General features: G+C 36.9%; 1 protein-coding gene across 1 annotated transcript in view; it reads right to left on the bottom strand.

Annotated features, from left to right (window-relative positions):
- The window catches only part of PTPRN2 (protein tyrosine phosphatase receptor type N2), a 680,315-nt gene that overhangs the window by 494,413 nt on the left and 168,535 nt on the right, over positions 1–17,367 (bottom strand). Inside the window, 1 exon segment of the mRNA XM_072851628.1 lies at positions 12,377–12,490. Coding sequence (XP_072707729.1) covers positions 12,377–12,490 — 114 coding nt within the window.

The raw sequence follows: 17,367 nt of genomic DNA, 5'->3' as shown, positions 1-17,367 counted from the left end.
CAGGAAGGAAATCTGTTGGTTCCTAAAGAAGATGAATGCAGTAGTAAAGATGAAACAATAAAATTATTCAGAAAGATTTCAGCAGAACAGGTAAGTGACCAATTTTATGTAAAATCTTACCAAAACATGAAGTGGGATTTCTTATATACTAAGTGCTGGAGTTGAGCACTTAATTAGACTGTCAAATCTAGGAGGACCAGAAGTAGATTAAATTTTGGATATTCATACATAGTGATCAGACACTGCAGTGCAAAGGAAAGATTAGATGATCACAACTAATCTAAGTTTTAATTAAAATTTAAAAGCAGACAGGTTTTGCACTGCCCACAAGGGAGAAAAAGCTGAGTTCCACCGAGATGGGTTCAAGCATATTTTCCTCATTTCTGAATTGAATTTGGTATCCAGTCTTTCTATCGTTATTCTCAGCTTAAAGAAAATTCTCCCATTTTAAGCAACTCACGCTGAAGGCCGCATTCCTTTTCTATTTATTGACTGGTGGAATTACCTCACAGGTTAATAACACGGTACTAAGAAGTTTTCAGTGTCGATGAACATTTTAATTTTAAATTTTAAATCAGTGTATTCCTCTCCGAGCATTCACTGCCCCCTGCTCAAGCCTGCAGGCAGTGTCCAAACAAAGTTCACTTCAATGGAAGGAAAGGGAAGAATATTTTATCATTTTCTCTCCCACATATATGCAAACACATGCTAATGCCCAATCTTGCAGAGATTTTCAAAGGAAGATTGGTGGTAATGTAGGAGCTATAACTCAAAACATAAGATAATGCATTTTACTTCCTATGTAGGACTGATTGACTTATTCATTATGATTTCATTAGGTGGTGAGTTTAACCCTTCTTCTGTTTATAAATTGTTTCCAATTCAATTCTGACTTATGTAAAAGTATTCATTTTTCATAAATATTTCATGAAGTCTTTAGGTGAACAATTTTAAACTTAATGAATTTTTTAATCTCTGTTTCTTTTTCCACTGGGAGTGAGTGGTCCAAGTCACATAGAACTGACCTTAGCAAATACTTTCAGTGCATGGCGATACTCATCGAAGGTAGTATATGTAGACTTCTTTCTGAAATGAGGATAAACATAATAAGCCTATCAAGTATAGAAATTTATGGATGATGAATATCAAACATTGTTTGAAGAGTCTAAGTATTATTCTTTAAAGAGGAAAAGTCCAAACCTTTAAAATTTTGCCCTTTTTAGAAGAAAAACTACAGGAGATGCCAGGAGGAGACTGAGGAGCAGAGGCCCAAGGGGTCACTTGGCACAAATATATTGCACCAACCCTCCTCCTAGACAAGAGGTTGCTGGCACTCCATGAACGTGCTGTATGGAAAAAGGGCTTGTAGGAGCAGCACGCAACCTGGAGGAGATAGAAGGGTTCAGAGTCTGACAGTGGGGATGCTGTCTAGCAATACCCCAGAGAAAAGTGAAGCAAAGATTCAGGAGGGCTCCATATGTCAAGTGACCGGAGACCAGTCTCTGCACAGGAACAAACTGCCTGTTGTGTTGCTTCTGTGCAGGGGTGAGGGCAAGGGGGTAACAGCAGGGAGGCTCCATGGAGGCAGGGAAATGCTGCGCTTCCAGCTAACATTTGGGGGGCAGAAAAAGTAGGAGATGAGAGCAGGTATATTTTTGTTTTGGATTTATATCTTGCTTATACGTTTACACTGCTGCTCAAATGGGAAAGCTGGAATTTTATGGAGAATAGACCTATCTCATGAAGAGTTGCAAAGAGAAAAGGTACGTGACCGAACAAAATAACTGACCTTTTGATCATGTAGAGTTTTGATTTAGGATGGGGTTTTTTACATTGTTTTGCAGTATTGGCTAATATTAAGTCCCTCTAACATCTTGAATGTGTCTCTTAGCTGGATGCCTGTTAAAACCTAATAACTATAAACGGAATAGAAAACTTGATGTTTGATGCTATATTGAACGTCACTAACTATAACATTATCAGAAATGACTGTAGTAATGTTAGAATCTACCTGGAAAGACCTGAAACTCATCAAACTATTTGAAAAAGCTGAGCTGTAGTGCTAAAGTCTTTTCACTTGCCTACTCTCGTGCAAGGGGCAGAGGGAGGAAGAGAGCACCTGTACCAAATGCATAAGCAACTCTCAGAACAATGGAGAAAAATAATGCTGCCTAACTTAGTACTTCCTTAAATTCAAAGAATAGTTTATGAAAGAGGTAATGTGGCCCAAGGAGTGCCTCTTGGCTTGCTTTCCTGGCACACTAAACAAAACAGTAAAATAGAAGTGATTCTAATAGTCTGTATTGGGCTACATTAGGAGAATAGACAGAGGTTCAAAAGAGGGGTTTTGCCCCCCTCTACTTAGCAGCAGTGTGGCCACATCTAGATTATGTGTCCATTTTTTGATCCAATTTCTTGTACTGGGGTTCAGTAAAGAAATTGAGACACTGGAGAAAGTCCAACAGAGGGTTACCAAGCTGACTGAGTCATATAACCAGAAGAACCATATAACGTAAGAAGAGATAGCATGGGAACTGCTTTTGTATTGTGAAGAAGCGGCTAAGGGTGGACCTTAGCCACCACCAATGCAGCCTATAGCAGCATGGAGGGTAGTTGAAAAGACAACATAGTCAAATTCTTCCTACTTTTGGCTGATAGTAAAACAAGGGGCAAAAGCTACAAGTTGTAGTTTGGGAGGTTTAGGCTGGACGTGGCAAGAACCTCTTCTCTCAGGGGCTAGCCAAACAGGTCAAACATTGGGTAAAGTCCAAAGGGTTTTAAAATCCCTTTCCTTGGAGGTTTTCAAGACTCAAGCACACAATCCAATATCGTTTCCAGTTATCCTGCTTTTAGCCAGAGACTGAACTAGATAATGTCCAGAGGACCATTTAACCAGCACTTTCATGATTCCTCTAAGCATTTCCATTTATTTAACATGAATTATTTGACTCGTAGTTGTTAAACCTTTCACATAAGGACAACACCAAAGGACATACAGTAACATACCCTAGTAATTTCTCAGAAAGTCTTTTTTACTATGGACAGATATGTAATATTGCATATTGGTCATTTACCATGAAAGACATAAATTAACAGCTCTCAATAAGAACCAATGTGCAATATAAAGTTTGTGAAAAATACCCTGCCAAAAGATATCACCTTGCAAATATAGCAATAGCAACATAACAGCTCCTTGAAGACAGAGGAAAAAAAATCTTTTGCAAAATATATATCAGTTGGAATAGCTCAGCAAACACAAACTGCCTGGAAACTGAGAAAGTTGAGTAGCCAAAACATCATACAAGCTGCAGTCAGTTTCAAGTTGTGCGATTGGGCTTGTACAGAAACGGGCACGGGTCTCATCTGTGACTATGTGTGACCTTCCTGCCATTCCTTTACTCCCACAACTAACACAGACTTTTGTTCGCCATGGTTGTTTCTTAACATTCAAGTACAGCAAAGATATTCCAATGTGTTACCAACCAGGTGCTTACAACACTGTGAGAAAAAAAACCAAAACCACAAAACATTATTAAATAAAACTCAGTGCTTATGGAATTAAATTCTTGGCTAAGGCTGACATATCTTTATCATTTTTAAATCATTTTATATTTTTAACATTTTAATTGTACCATCAATTAAGTCAGGCAGTGTGATGCTATCTATAAGGGTAAGTAGCACTCCCAAGGGCCAGATCTGGGGCACTCCGACTCAAATCAGTTGCTGCTTGTCAGCTGGCTGGAGCTTGATGGAGAAAAAAATATACAGTCCCTCTCCCTCCACCCATTGCCTTTTTAGCCAATTTCTTTTCACTTATAAAAAAGGTTTGTCAGCACCCTGAGCCCACGCGTCTAGTACAATCCTCTCAGCTCGGGATAGCACCTATGTTATTCCCCTGTACACATGCTCTCCCCCTGCCTGATGCGCCCCCTGCACTTTTCTGCAGTATCCGTGGCTCCTCTCCATGTGTCCCAGATAGCCTTTTTGGCCTGTCAACTGGGTAAAACACAGACCAACTACAAAATACAGAAATAATGTATTGGCTGTAACATACGTATGCGAGAGCCAGCTGCTTCTAAACAAATGGGTAACAGCTGATTTTACCCCAGCAGTTACACTAATACCCTTCTGCTCCTCTACCTAGCTAGTGATTTTCAAGAAAAGCATTTGATGATATTTATTACACATGAAAATCTCTAGTCTGGTCAAATAGTATCGAAACCAGGAAGACGTGAAAAACTACTAGAAGAGAGAGTGATGGATGGACAGAGAGTGCTTCTGTCTTTAACAGCACTTTTTTATCAGTCAAAGAAAAAAATTAATAGAATAGTGAATATGATGGACCATCTAAAGACTCAACACAGCTTTCTACACAGGAATGTATCAAACAACTAGAGGATGCTCAGGCAGGAATTTTTCCTCTTCACAAAAGCAAGCGGAGCTACAAAAAACTTAAAGGAACAAAAAGATAAGTTTCTAAAATATTGCAGATTCAGGCAGCCTTACACTTTCTTCCAAGTCAGAGGTTTTGTGTTGTTGGATAGCTCACAGATAAAATAAAGAAAAGAAAATAAATTATCTGACCATGCTAAAGAAATGTGAAAATACTGAATTCAAAAAACCCCACACAAACCCCAAAATGGGGTAAAGGAAAAAAAAGTACTTTAATAGCTATATGTTTGACATGCTAAATCAAACAGAGGAAGAATATTCAGACTTCCTAAAAGATTGGAGACACTTTAGTTAAATATGTGGTGCAGGTTTGTGCAATGCTTAATTAGAAAACAGATAGCAATAGGAATAAAAGACTCAAAATGGGGGGAAAGTCCTTTTTGCACTTTTAAGACTGTGAGAAGCTGCAAAATAGAAACTGAGCAACAGACAAGTGTTGGAGGGAAAGTACGATTTTATTACCATGAACTGCACTGTCTATCCATGACTGTACACATATGTACAGGCAAAACAAAACAGAAGGAGAAACTTGGGAAATACAGTGAGTATATGCTAAGAATCAGCATGAAAGAAAACACAAGTGGAATTAAAGAAGAGATTTAATATCACCCAGCCTTTGCAGGAAACTGCTACATTTGTCAGAAGCATTCTGCCAAAGCTGTAAGATAAAGAATGAAAATATCTTAAGCGAAAAAAATGCATATATATATATATGTGTGTATATATATTTTCTGTATAGCAAAGGGAAAAAAGAACTTTTGTAAGAATTCATACTGATTACTAAAATAGTAAAGCTTCAATCATATCGTGGTGTACTGTGCGGGACACGATCTACCTATTGAGGTTTTGTATGAATAAGATTAAAATCATGATTTTGGAAAAGTAAGCCTAAATGTTTCAGAATTTAGAGTACCTATTGTAAAGCTAAAAATACGTCAAACACTAGGTGTCATTAAGACCCGATATCTTAAAAGAACTTGAGGCACTGTACATAGAGATAAAATCTGTAGATAAAGAAATACAATGAATATAGAAATATAAAAGGAAATCAAATTCCCTAGTAACACACAAATAAGGAAGAAAACACTGGTAGTGAAATAATAAAAAACAGTCTTATGTTGAATATGTAAATGTGCTATAATTATAGATTAATGGTACAAAATTGGATAATTAGTTTGGATATGCTATATTTTTATTCACAGTTTCCAAAAGTAGCATTATTAGAGAATACAGCAGCTAAAGAAGTAATCTCATGCTTGAATTGATATTTGCTGACATTCCAAGTGTGGGAACAACTGATAATGAACTGCAATTTGATTGCTGTGTTTTCAAGTGCGTTTTAAAAACATATTGTGTACCCATATCACTTCAAGCCTAGTGTATGCCCAGTCCAATGGTCCTGTGGAAGGTGTTAATTTTTTTAAAGAATGATCTAAGAGACTAAAAATGAAGTTCAGAGCCGCATGTGACATCATTAACAGGGCAGCACGTTAATGAATAACCCAAATACAAAGACTTTCTGTTGTTGAGCTGCTGCTCAGTCTAATGCTGAGAACAAGGCCATCCAGAGGAGGCCTGGCAAGCTTGCTCAGTGAAGTCCAACAGGAACAAGAAGAGACATCTTTAGTTTCTTCCACAGGAGGAAGAAACACAGACTATCTCCAAATTTCAAAGATCAGAAGGAGAACAAACTGTGAAAGAGCCAGCGCAGAGAGCTTCATGGAAAACACTAAGCATTAATGCAGAGGTTAAAATCCATGAGGTGCCACAAAGATCTTCAAAACAAAGGAGGCAAGGCAGGAACTGATCGACAGCCTTTGATATTTGCATTCTATTACCACTAATTTCTATGTTTCCTTCGGAAGAAGAGCTGTAAAGTTATCTGGGCCACAAAGAATTTCATACATTGTGATCCCAGTCGGCAGTTGTCACTGCTAGCTGACAGAAACATGACACAAAGGAGACATGCAGACCTTTTCTCCTTTCTATCAAACATATTAGTTAATGTGTTATTTTATCAAAAATACAAGTAAAATCTCTGATTGATCATTCTTTTTAAACAAAAGGAATATGATGCTATTGGGTTAACACACCTATCTTCCAAAAAAACCAATATTCAAATGATGCAAAATCAAAAAGATTTATACAACAGTGTGATGAATGCAGATAAAACTAAATATATATTAAAAAGTTTTCTTCTGTACTTTCAAATATCTTTCCCACAATACATAGAATCTGTTTTACCCCCATAATCAATTTTTGTAATGCAAATACATTCTTCATAAATACTAATTTCCTGGAAAGAACATTTTTCATAAATGTCTTATATGGCAAAGAGCAAGTCAATGCCATATCAGATTATGTCTGGTAAGCAGATTTCAAAGTGTATTCTTTCTGCTGTTTTATAAAATAAAACTTCTTGCTTTTTCTGAAACTCAGTCTTCTGAAGTTCTGTTTAGGTTTTGAAGACGAAAAAATACCAGTGGTGCTTTAAAACTTAACAAAAGCAGGAATTTCTTGCAACCTTTTCAGTGCGTTATTGTCCATTGAGCCAAAAAGTTAAGGCAGCATGACAGGGATACCAGGAGAAGGTAAATACATCCAGTCCCAGCTGAGTTCCTCCAGTGTTGCATGTCATGGGGTTTATGCTTCAGTTCCTGGCTTCAGCACCCATCTAGGAGAAGAATTTGTTAAGTACATAGATGTCTGGAGCAAGCTGATGCCTGGGAAATTTTATGTAAACGCACTGCTCTATTCAAGTAAAACTTTTTTTTTTCTGAAGACCAAAAGAAGAGTTTGCCTTCCTTTATATTAATATTTGAATTTAAAGAAAAACCTGCTTTCTCCTACCTCTCTTGTTTTCAGCTTTCTATATACCTCCACAATGATGTGATAATCACCTTGCAAATATGTGCAAGAAGTGTATCATTCCTTTTAAGATTATTTCAAAACTAAGCTTATAAAGGTTTACTTTCAAGTCCTTCATTGCAGTAACAAATGATACTTTGCCTTGAAAAATAGTCCTGACTGAAATATTTAGCAACCCTTTCGTACTTCACAAGCTGCATGTGACAAGTCACATTCATTTCAATTTTCAAGTTAACTGATTGTAAATCATTTTAGTTTTCAAAACAAATTTGCTGTAAGAGTATAAAATTATGTCTAGCAAAGTTATATTAATCACCTCACACTTAACTGGTTAAAATTAATTTAGAACAAATATTTTTTTTTCTCCCTGTCAAGAGCTTTCTGGGTTGCAAAGAAGACAAACGAGGAAAAAAGTGCTATTTTTTTCAAATAGTCTGTAAATCTGTTGCCTATTTCCACAGCCCATGAGCCTCTCAAGAATATCTTGCTGACTTGAGCTAAATTAATTTAAAAGTGTACCCTACTCTTTTTGGTTCTCCTAATAACATTGTTGATTTTTTAATATCTTCAGCAGGACTTTCTTCATAATAGTGGAAAAGAAATTGCTTTCCTTGAAAGTAAAGTTTAGAACAAGAAGGTGTTATAGCAAAAATTAAGTAGCAGCAAGCATACTCAGGAATCGTTTAGTAATGACTCCAACTTACATAAACAAGACAAAGAACATTTATCTGATTTGTTTTCCAAATAGGCATGCTGCTCGGTTCCTGCAGTAAAGTGACAACAGCTGTAATTTAGTTAAAATTTAAGTAAAACAGAAGACAGAACCTCAACTACCAATTGTTAGTGTAACATGCCTTGTTTCTAATACACAGTATCCTGTTGAACTGTGCTAGAAACAGTGTCCACCGGGCATACAGCAAACACAAAAATATGACTTCTAGCTCAGGAGAACGACATGCCACCAAGCACATAACGCTGAGAAGGTATGAACGCTGTGAAATGCTTCTGTATGCTTGAACTTTCCTCACATTTTTTCCCTAAACATGCACAGTGGCCACTCCCAGAGGCAGAATCCTAAGTCAGATGGAAATTTGTTATGACCCTGAGCAATCCCCTTGTTCTGATATCTTTAAGGAAGTGTGTCCTCCAGGCTCCATCTCTGAGCTCTTTCTTCTACTAATGGCTCATTGCTATGGCAGCTGCACTTTCACAGAGTTAGTACCATGTTATCAGCTAGTCTGAATCACTGGATAGAAACTATTCTATCAAACAAATGTAAATCCCTCTTGGAGTAAGCAAGTTGAGAAATACTACTGTTCTCTTTTATTCTTGCTTATGCTGATATTTCAAGTACTATTTATGCATTCACGCTTGAGTTATAATGTACCATGATTAGTCCTCCTATCTCATTTTCCATGCTTCTAGTCTTATAGGTCAACCATCAGCATGAAACTGTGTTTCCACAATCTTGCTAAGAATCTTAGTGATGCAATCACTTTGCCTTCACAATAATATTGTTGAGACAAGAAGAAAACAAAACATTTTATAATCTGTTTAATCCATTTAAGTAAAAAAAAAGTATTTGGTGCATTTTAGCTAAACAGGGAAGTGTATAGATGATTTATCATTCTTGGTATATTCCAAGAAGTATCTTCTCCCAAGCTGGACAAGAAGATGCAGAAGATCAACCATAGGGATAAGTATTTCCATTTCCTTCAGGCACTACTCGTTCACCCCTCTATGCTGATACTTCCTTCATTCCCCTTTTCCAATGATTCAGTCCTATCTAAACAGCATCGTTTTGATTGTTCTGTTTATCAGACAATGAGAAATGTTTCAACTCCTCATAAATTATAGCACTACCAATTTCAGAAAGTGATTCATCATGTTTCAGCAACTGTGAGACGGGCTTTTCCCATATAGATAGTCACATTTATAAAAATTGAATCTTCAGAAAATCTTCTTCATGAAGGGTATTTTGAAAGATTTGACTGACTCAAGGACAGTGTGAGTGAAAATGCCATGAACAAGGGTATTTGAATGCTAACAGATCATTTCTTTGTAGGAAATGCTAATATTCCAAGGCATTCATTTCTATCATCAATCTACCAGTAGATCGTGTAGTCAAAGATAGACTCAATGTGTAAAGAAGACATAAAAGCTATACCGTTATGAAACCTGAATTCAATTTTAGTCAAAGTCCTTTATTAAACAGATTATCATCAAGCGTGTCACTCATCTAAGCTTCTGTTGTATGCTTCCCTATTGTAGTAAACATTTTGAGCTGGCACAATCAAATGATATTTGCTATTCATATCATGTTGTCCTTTGTTTTATAGCACCTGACCATACAATCTTCCATTTGGACCTTGATTCAAATATAGGCATGACTTAGAAGTGATCAGCAAATAGGAAAGAAAGAGGACGTAAATTTTACGAGGCTTTCTATGGATTATTTCTTTTAATCCTATGAAAATAGATATCAACAGACTATTGCTAGAAAAAAAATAGGAGATTAGTAATACTGGAAGATGACATCAGGAAGGGAACAAAAAAGAAAAACCAAGTCACATTAGAAAAATAAATATACAAAAACCTTGAAAACCACTCAAGATAATAACCTCCAAATTATATGGTCCTTAAGTGTATATATGTCTAACAAAACCAGAAAGTGTTCAATATAAAGTTTATTAAAAGTTTTACGTATCGTGGGACCTACTATATAGTTTTCCAAGATAAATTTGTCCTGCTCTTTACAAAAAGGAGAGAACAGATGCTGTCGCCTATCCCTTACAGGGAAGCTGGGCATCAGCAAGTGGAGCTAGCCAGTACTCTTTTGGAAAGGACAAGAACTGGGTGTTACGTAGATAAAGGAAATAAGACCTCTGAAAAAGTGAAGCCCTTTCTTCAGGTTACCTGAAACATTTGTGTGGGCTTGACAATGTCACGCTTATCTGTACTGCAGAAATGGTTATAATGTTTTGCACACAATTTGCAGGAGAACAGCATTAACTGTGCAAGTGACCACCACAGCCAGCAAACATGACCTAAGGGCTGGATGTATTACATCTGATAGCACCAGCAAACAGCAGAGTCTTCTCTGAGCCACCTGATATCAGTAATCCCTTAATCTGATAGCCTGTATTGATTCTACTCCTTCCATATTTCTGTCCTCACTAAACACTTCAGAATTTGCCAAGGATACTGAGAGAAAAAGGAAAAAGAAAAAAAGTTATTTTATGACATCAATCATTTGAACAAGGACATTCTAGCATTCTATTATCTTTTACAGATATAGTTGAGATTCTCATCACTGGGATACCCACAGGCCACAAAGACTGCCTGCAGAAGTTTTATATCAGTTCAAAGCATATACACATTTGTGTATGCACCTCTAAATGTCATGAGTAAGAAAAGATAAAAGCAAAAGTACTTTCATTCTCCGCCACGGCTTCAATCTGTGTGTTCCTTGTCATTCTCTTGCTATGAAAAAATATGAGACAAGTCCAAATTTCAATGCCCAAGTTTCCTTAAAAGAAGCATACTGCAGTTTACTGCAACAGCTACATCCAGGGAGGTGGGTTGCTGATAACAGAGATCCTAGGGAAGGTTAGTTTATTGATCAGAGAAGCACTTAGTAGGGGGAGGTCACAGGAATTCAGTTGAATTAACCAAAATCTTATGGTAGTCAGGTAGGTGGAGACAGGTAAGCATCATTTGAGATGGCCTGGGATATCCCATCGGCCTCTATATGTACCCCTCCAGAAGGGCGGGGGTCACCTCTGACTTCCCTGTGGAGGAAGCTTTACATAGGACTCATCACCAACATTCAGGCAATGGAAATGAGTGCTAGCTGTCCATGCAAGCGTGATCAATTTAGATATCAATTTAGGTATCTTAGTGAGAAGAATTTGGCTCTCCTTCTTCACTATATTCAGAGAGCAGATACTAGCTTTTCCACTCATACAGTGTTGCCCTGATGAAATAGTATTTTCACAGATTTGCTTGCATAACTTAGCCTTTAGAAAATGACAAGTGAAAAAGCCACAAGTACTATTCACATGTAACTGTTAATCAGCCAGGAGTTACTACAACCAAGTTTTGTCGAGTTTGCTTCATTTGGATGGGCTGCTGGACAGGACATAAATCCCTGGAAATGTTTTGAATTCTCTATATCAGTGGTTTCCAAACTAGAAGTCCAGCCTCTACACATAGTCATGAAGTTGCAAATCAATTTTTTCTCACAATTAGGCTAGCATCATACTAATACAATATTAGTAGTTTGTAATTGAGATTGTAACTGGAAAATATTTAGGAACAAACATCCACACCAATAATGCAAGTGCAAAATTAACCATTCCAGCAATCCTCTTGGGACAATTTAGATCACAAAGATTTCTTGATCCTGCAGCTGTCTACAACAGAGGTATATTTCATGTATTAGTACCTAAAAAGTTTGTTCACCTTATCGGCTTTCACTTTATCCAAGTTTTGATTTATTAGTTCAAGTTATGTCATTCAGAAGCTAGAACATCCTTTCCAGCTTTGGAAAGAGCACAGAGATTAACTTCAGAAAGCTGAATAAAAATTAAAAGGAAGACAGTAGATGCAGCAGCTTGTAAGGAAATCAGAGCAGTTCTACTTACCTGAATTCATTAGAAGGTTAAGAACTGTTTCTAGCTCACTAGAAGTTGTGTGTGTTCTGCCCATGCACCCTGAAATATGCTGTGGTGCAAAAGTATACATGGCAAATTATTTTTCTTTCCTGCTGATTTATTTATATGACACCAGCATTCATAGATGCTAACATTTTATTGTATAGAGTGTCAGTCACAGTTATGCACTACATAGAGAGGAAGCACCTCTCCTGAAATTGCCTCACCAAGTCCTTGTTGCAGATTCGGTGAGTCAGACTGCTTTTTACTCTTATAAAATCTGTGCTACTGGGCTTGAAACACACTGCGTTCAAAAACTTCTGAAGACGTCCCCTCAGAGGGGGCACAAAATAATTGTAACCCCCAGTGCAACTAACCCTACTCCAGAGTTTTTACTATACCTCTGTGCGAGAGCTTCTCCAGGACGATCCTTAGGCGCTGAAGAACAGGGGGTGAAATGTCATATTTATAGTTGTCTATTACTGGAACTCGCTGACATCTCCCAAATATTCCATCTGCAGGAGAGAGAAAAAGAAAAGGAAAAATATACATTTCGTTTTCTGAGAGGAAGAAACGCGTGATGAGATGCGCATTTCCAATGTATCCTAATTATATACTGAAGGAACCTTTTAAAAGACACTTTAAAAAGCTATCAAAGGACTACTGAAGTCATGAGACAGGGTATCTTCTACCAAAATAAAAAAATACTGGAAAGAATATTAGTTGCAGGAAGATTCTATTGTACAAGTTATGCATACAGTTTATTTCATAAAGTAAGTTCAGACTTCTGCCTCCCAAATCTTTTGATGTAAAACTTTACTGACAATTCAGGGGGAAAAAAAAATTAATGTTCAGCACCTACTACGTTGCAGATGAAAAGTGCAGCATCCAGAAACATAAATATTAATTTGCAGAAACTATGAGGATTTGCTGAAACATTTTTAATGCAGGAGCTGTGTGTTAGGCATTGGTAAATGAGAACTGAATCCGTAATGGCTAGAAAAGACTCATTTCAAGAAGTACCCTCTAATGAATGCAATAAAAGAAAGCTGCTCACAGAACAATGAGATATTAATGTGGCCTAATTTATTTAGCTCCATTCCATTTGTCTAAAATGACAGACTCTTCTCATCAATGTCTTTTCAAATAACACCTTCTAATTAATTTAGCTTCTTATTAGTCTTTATTTAGAGAATTGTTCATTTTGAGACAAGCTTCCTGTGTATGTGTGGGAGGAACAGGGAGTTCAAACATTCAAATTACCTTTCTCTCTTTTATATAAAAGACTAATTCAGAGCCTAGGTGCTTCACATACAATCTGACCATCTGCAATCCTAGGCCTCTGAGAAAAAAGTGGTTTCATTTATTGTTCAAAACGGTTCTCTTCTATATAGTGATCCAAAGGAAGCAATTTAAATGCAACAAGTTTAATTAGCAAAATATTCTGCTGCAGTACTAGTTTTAACACAGTAATTACTTCTGCTCTGATATTACATCTATGCTCAAAAAGGATAGCTACATCAGATTAGCAGAAAATAACGGTAAGTATTAATTTGCAAACGTCCATTACTTTCTCTGCTACTTCACGGCGCTAAAAGACTACAAATGGGAACTACTGGCCCAGCCGTTCACTAAACACAAATAACGGCATAAAAGAAAATAAACCTATCCAGGATGCAGAAAAAGGGCATTATTAGCCTTCACTGTTAAACACAAATACCTCATTGAAATTAGCCAACTTTCGCTTTCTTTGCCTTTCCAGTCCTCCTGTCACTTACAACTGCCAAATTAAGTTAATCCAAATTAAAAACTTACCTCTGAGTCTAATTTTGGTATTGGAAACTAGGTTTAATTTAGAAACCACACACAGAGATCTGGTTTGGTTTTCTGCCATATAATGTATAAAGCAGCCTAACAGCAGATTAAAATATTCATCTCCGTTTAAAAACCTGTTACAGTTGGAAATAAACAAAGTATATAAATATCAGTCGCTTGTCAATAGATGGATAACAGGAATAAATAAGGTCCTGGTTCAGAAATGAATAGAAGAACATTTTAGTGTTTAAGAACAAGATTGTTCAAAATGAAATATGACTTGAAATAGTCAGCTCTATTTTGGAATACCACCATTACTGGCTACAAATAATTAGGACAAAATCTATGTTTATATAAACAACTAATATTCCATGATTTTTAAAAGATCATGTACTTTAAAAATAATTATAATGTTAGAGTCCAGAAAAGCATACACATTCAGCATGAATTAAGGGTTTTTGTATTAACTATCATTTAAAGGTATCTCAATGGATGCAAAAGCTAATTCACTCACAAACTCCAAAAGAGACCAACCTTTTTTTCTAAAACCAGAGTTTTCAGAAACCTTTAGCCTACTGCCTTTGAATAGAACAAAACCTATTTAAATTCTAAAATTAACAATTTGCACATGAGTCTGAGCTGCATTATACAATCTATCCAAAAACACTAAGACTGCTTAGGGAGAAACTGCAAGTTATTTTAGCTTTTGTACTTGAAATATGGGCATAATAAGCTTTGAAGAGGCCGCAATCACAAATAGTGCTCTGCTCTGCTAAATGCAGGACGAGGAGAGTTGAGAAGGAGCAGTATGCCCCAAGGAGCGGTTGGCAAATACCATCTCTAAAATACAGAGGGACTTTATAGTGGGGATTAGAGTTAGACTGGAGCTGTGCAAATAGTAGATTTCATAGTTCAGTTCAGTAGCTTTTTTTAAAAAAGTAGGAATTTTCCCAGGTTTTTCTATAAGTTCGGGGGTTTTTTATTTTTTATTTGATTGGAAGGTTTCCGTGGCAAGATTTGACATCTAACAAATTAAATTGAGGTTGAGCATTCACTTTCAGGGTACGTTTTAAGTAAACCTTCTTAAAATTACATAGATTGTGGGGAAAAAAAGGCAGGGGAGAGCGATTTTACAAAAAAAGTTTGCAAAAGTTCCCCCTCTTTTTCTTTCCAATAAATCTATTTGGCAGATGTGGCTCAAATTCAGAAATGGCTTTAGTCTAGCACAAACCTCATTTTCACTTAAATTATAGCTAATGTTTAAAAACTGTCCAGCTTAGTCTGCCATGGACTATCCAAAACCACTGATCTTTAGAGCAAGTAAATACATGGTGCGTCTTTCCAGACCAGCTGCACCCACCTCTGGCGCAGGGCGATGTGGGGCTGTTGCAGTGTGTTGGTGTCCGAGCACCCTGTCGTGCACCCATTTGACCTCTAACAGCCTCCAACGAGCAAATTGCCCAAAGCTGTCATGAAGCAAAAAGGAAAATGGAAAAACCCCCAGATTTTACAGTAAATGTCACATGGCAGAAGAAGTTCAAAGCATGAGTGATGCTTTAATAACCACCATCCAAGGAAAAGCCCTGTATGCCTATAGCCATTAAGAGTGTATTCATTCTGAACTTTGATTAAAATTTTATTCTGAGAAGGAATGTAATATGCAAAATACATCTGCTCTTTACACATGCTCAGAATGAGGGAAGGTTGAGACAACCGATCAATATACACATATGGTTGCTATTAAAGTGCTATCATGTGCTAACCGTCAGCAAAAAGTAGTATCTGAAATTTCCGTAGTAATATCTTATAAATTATACTTAGACCTGGAAACATCTGCGTTAACAGCATGGTAATGTTGACTTTTAGAAGCCTTCTACATTTGTTTCCAAAGAAGAGAATAAACAGAAGAATAATATACCCAAGGAGACAGTGAGATGCTTCTTTAGGTATTTGGCTATTTTGAAATAGGTTCAATATTTGAGAAAGGATGCAAGCATAAATTTTTAAGAGCTGCTATTTAAAATCTTGAATTTTGACAAATATATATTACAAAGTTAGATGCTAAGATTAAAAGACACAAATTTAACCTAACCCAGGTGCCCAGAAAGATCTCAAATAGTGGCAGATGAACCTCTTTTATTAGATACAACACCCTGGAGCATGGTACATGTATTTACACTGAATATTTATCAACTTCTAGTGGAAAAAATACAACTGACAGATTAAACAGTGAACAAGTGAAAACACAAGTTCTGGAAGGATGATTTTTGAGGGAGAGTTAGAAGCAAATGGAAAACTCCCATCTTAATTCATTATTATTGCCCATTTGTGATGAATTAGTGGATATTTATGATCTCTATTACCTACTGAGGAAGAAAGCACAGCGTTACATTCATGACTGACATCTAGGTACTGAATTACATAAAAGGAGAGCATGAAAAACTATAGTCTGAAACACAGTTTTGAAAAGTTGATTGTGCCAACAATGTTCACTTGGTAAGATAGTCAGGCATCACACGCGTAACAGGCACTAAAAAGTCTTTGGAAACTTGCACTAAGTGACCACCTTCACCTTGAAAGCAAGACTACTTGTGGGCAGCTGATTCATTCAATTCATTTTAAGTAGTGTTTCCCACAAAAAAACCCAGTGTATAATAAGTTGTCTTTGGCTAGAGAAACGTATCCCATCCTGGAACCACCAAGTATGGCTAATCTGACAACTGAAACTAAGATGTATGCAAGACTTGGCATGGTTTTGAACAATACCAGCAAAAAAAGAATGAGTTCTTGTTGAATGTATTCTGCTACTGAGCAAAGTTATGAGGACTGGTAGAGACACTGGAGTTTGTCTGCAGGCTGATGAAAGCTTGGTAGATGTAAATTAAAAGACTGTGTTCTGCAGTAATTAATTACTTAGATCTACATACAGTGAAATTTTCACATGGCACTGACAAGTGACCTTTGCAAAGGAGCCTTCAAGCAGATACTTTGAAGCACCCAGTTCTTCTGCTCTTCAAACTTCCTGCAGCAGCCAGAAAGGAAGTGGCTCTCCAGACAGTGACTCTATTCGCATACATGGGTCGACCAACACTTCAGCTTCCCTAACCTAATTACCTGACAATTATTAAAAAATTGTAAAGTAGAGCTTTGTATAAAATGTAAGTTTTGCCCCATATTGCAGGCATTGTGCTTTGTTCCTGTGTCGTAATGTAAACAAGAAAGTCCCCAGACCCAGCAGTGTGTCAAACAGCATCTGCTGCCACCTTTGCCTGTATCATTTATGCTCTTGCAGTTAATCAGAGAACTTCCTCTAATGTTTCTGCAGAGTTTGCAGTGGGCATCATTCTTCAGCAACTTAACCTTCTGTAAGAAAAGGATTCTTTCTTCCCACTGAATACGGACATTACTTCACACTCCTTCCCCCAGCTATTGGTTTAAGGTGCTGTAAGGTCCAGGAGTAGTCCAGGACTAATGAAAAGGCCAGTGCTTGATGTCTTATAACCCAAGGTTAGAGCCCGAGGTACCTACTGGAAAGATTAAATCATTTTCCAATGAGAAGCATAATATTTGCATCTCA

This window comes from Ciconia boyciana, chromosome 2 (assembly GCF_034638445.1).
Source record: "Ciconia boyciana chromosome 2, ASM3463844v1, whole genome shotgun sequence".
NCBI lineage: Eukaryota > Metazoa > Chordata > Aves > Ciconiiformes > Ciconiidae > Ciconia > Ciconia boyciana.
Note: the sequence above shows the minus strand (reverse complement) of the source record. Positions and strands in the feature narration are given on the sequence as shown.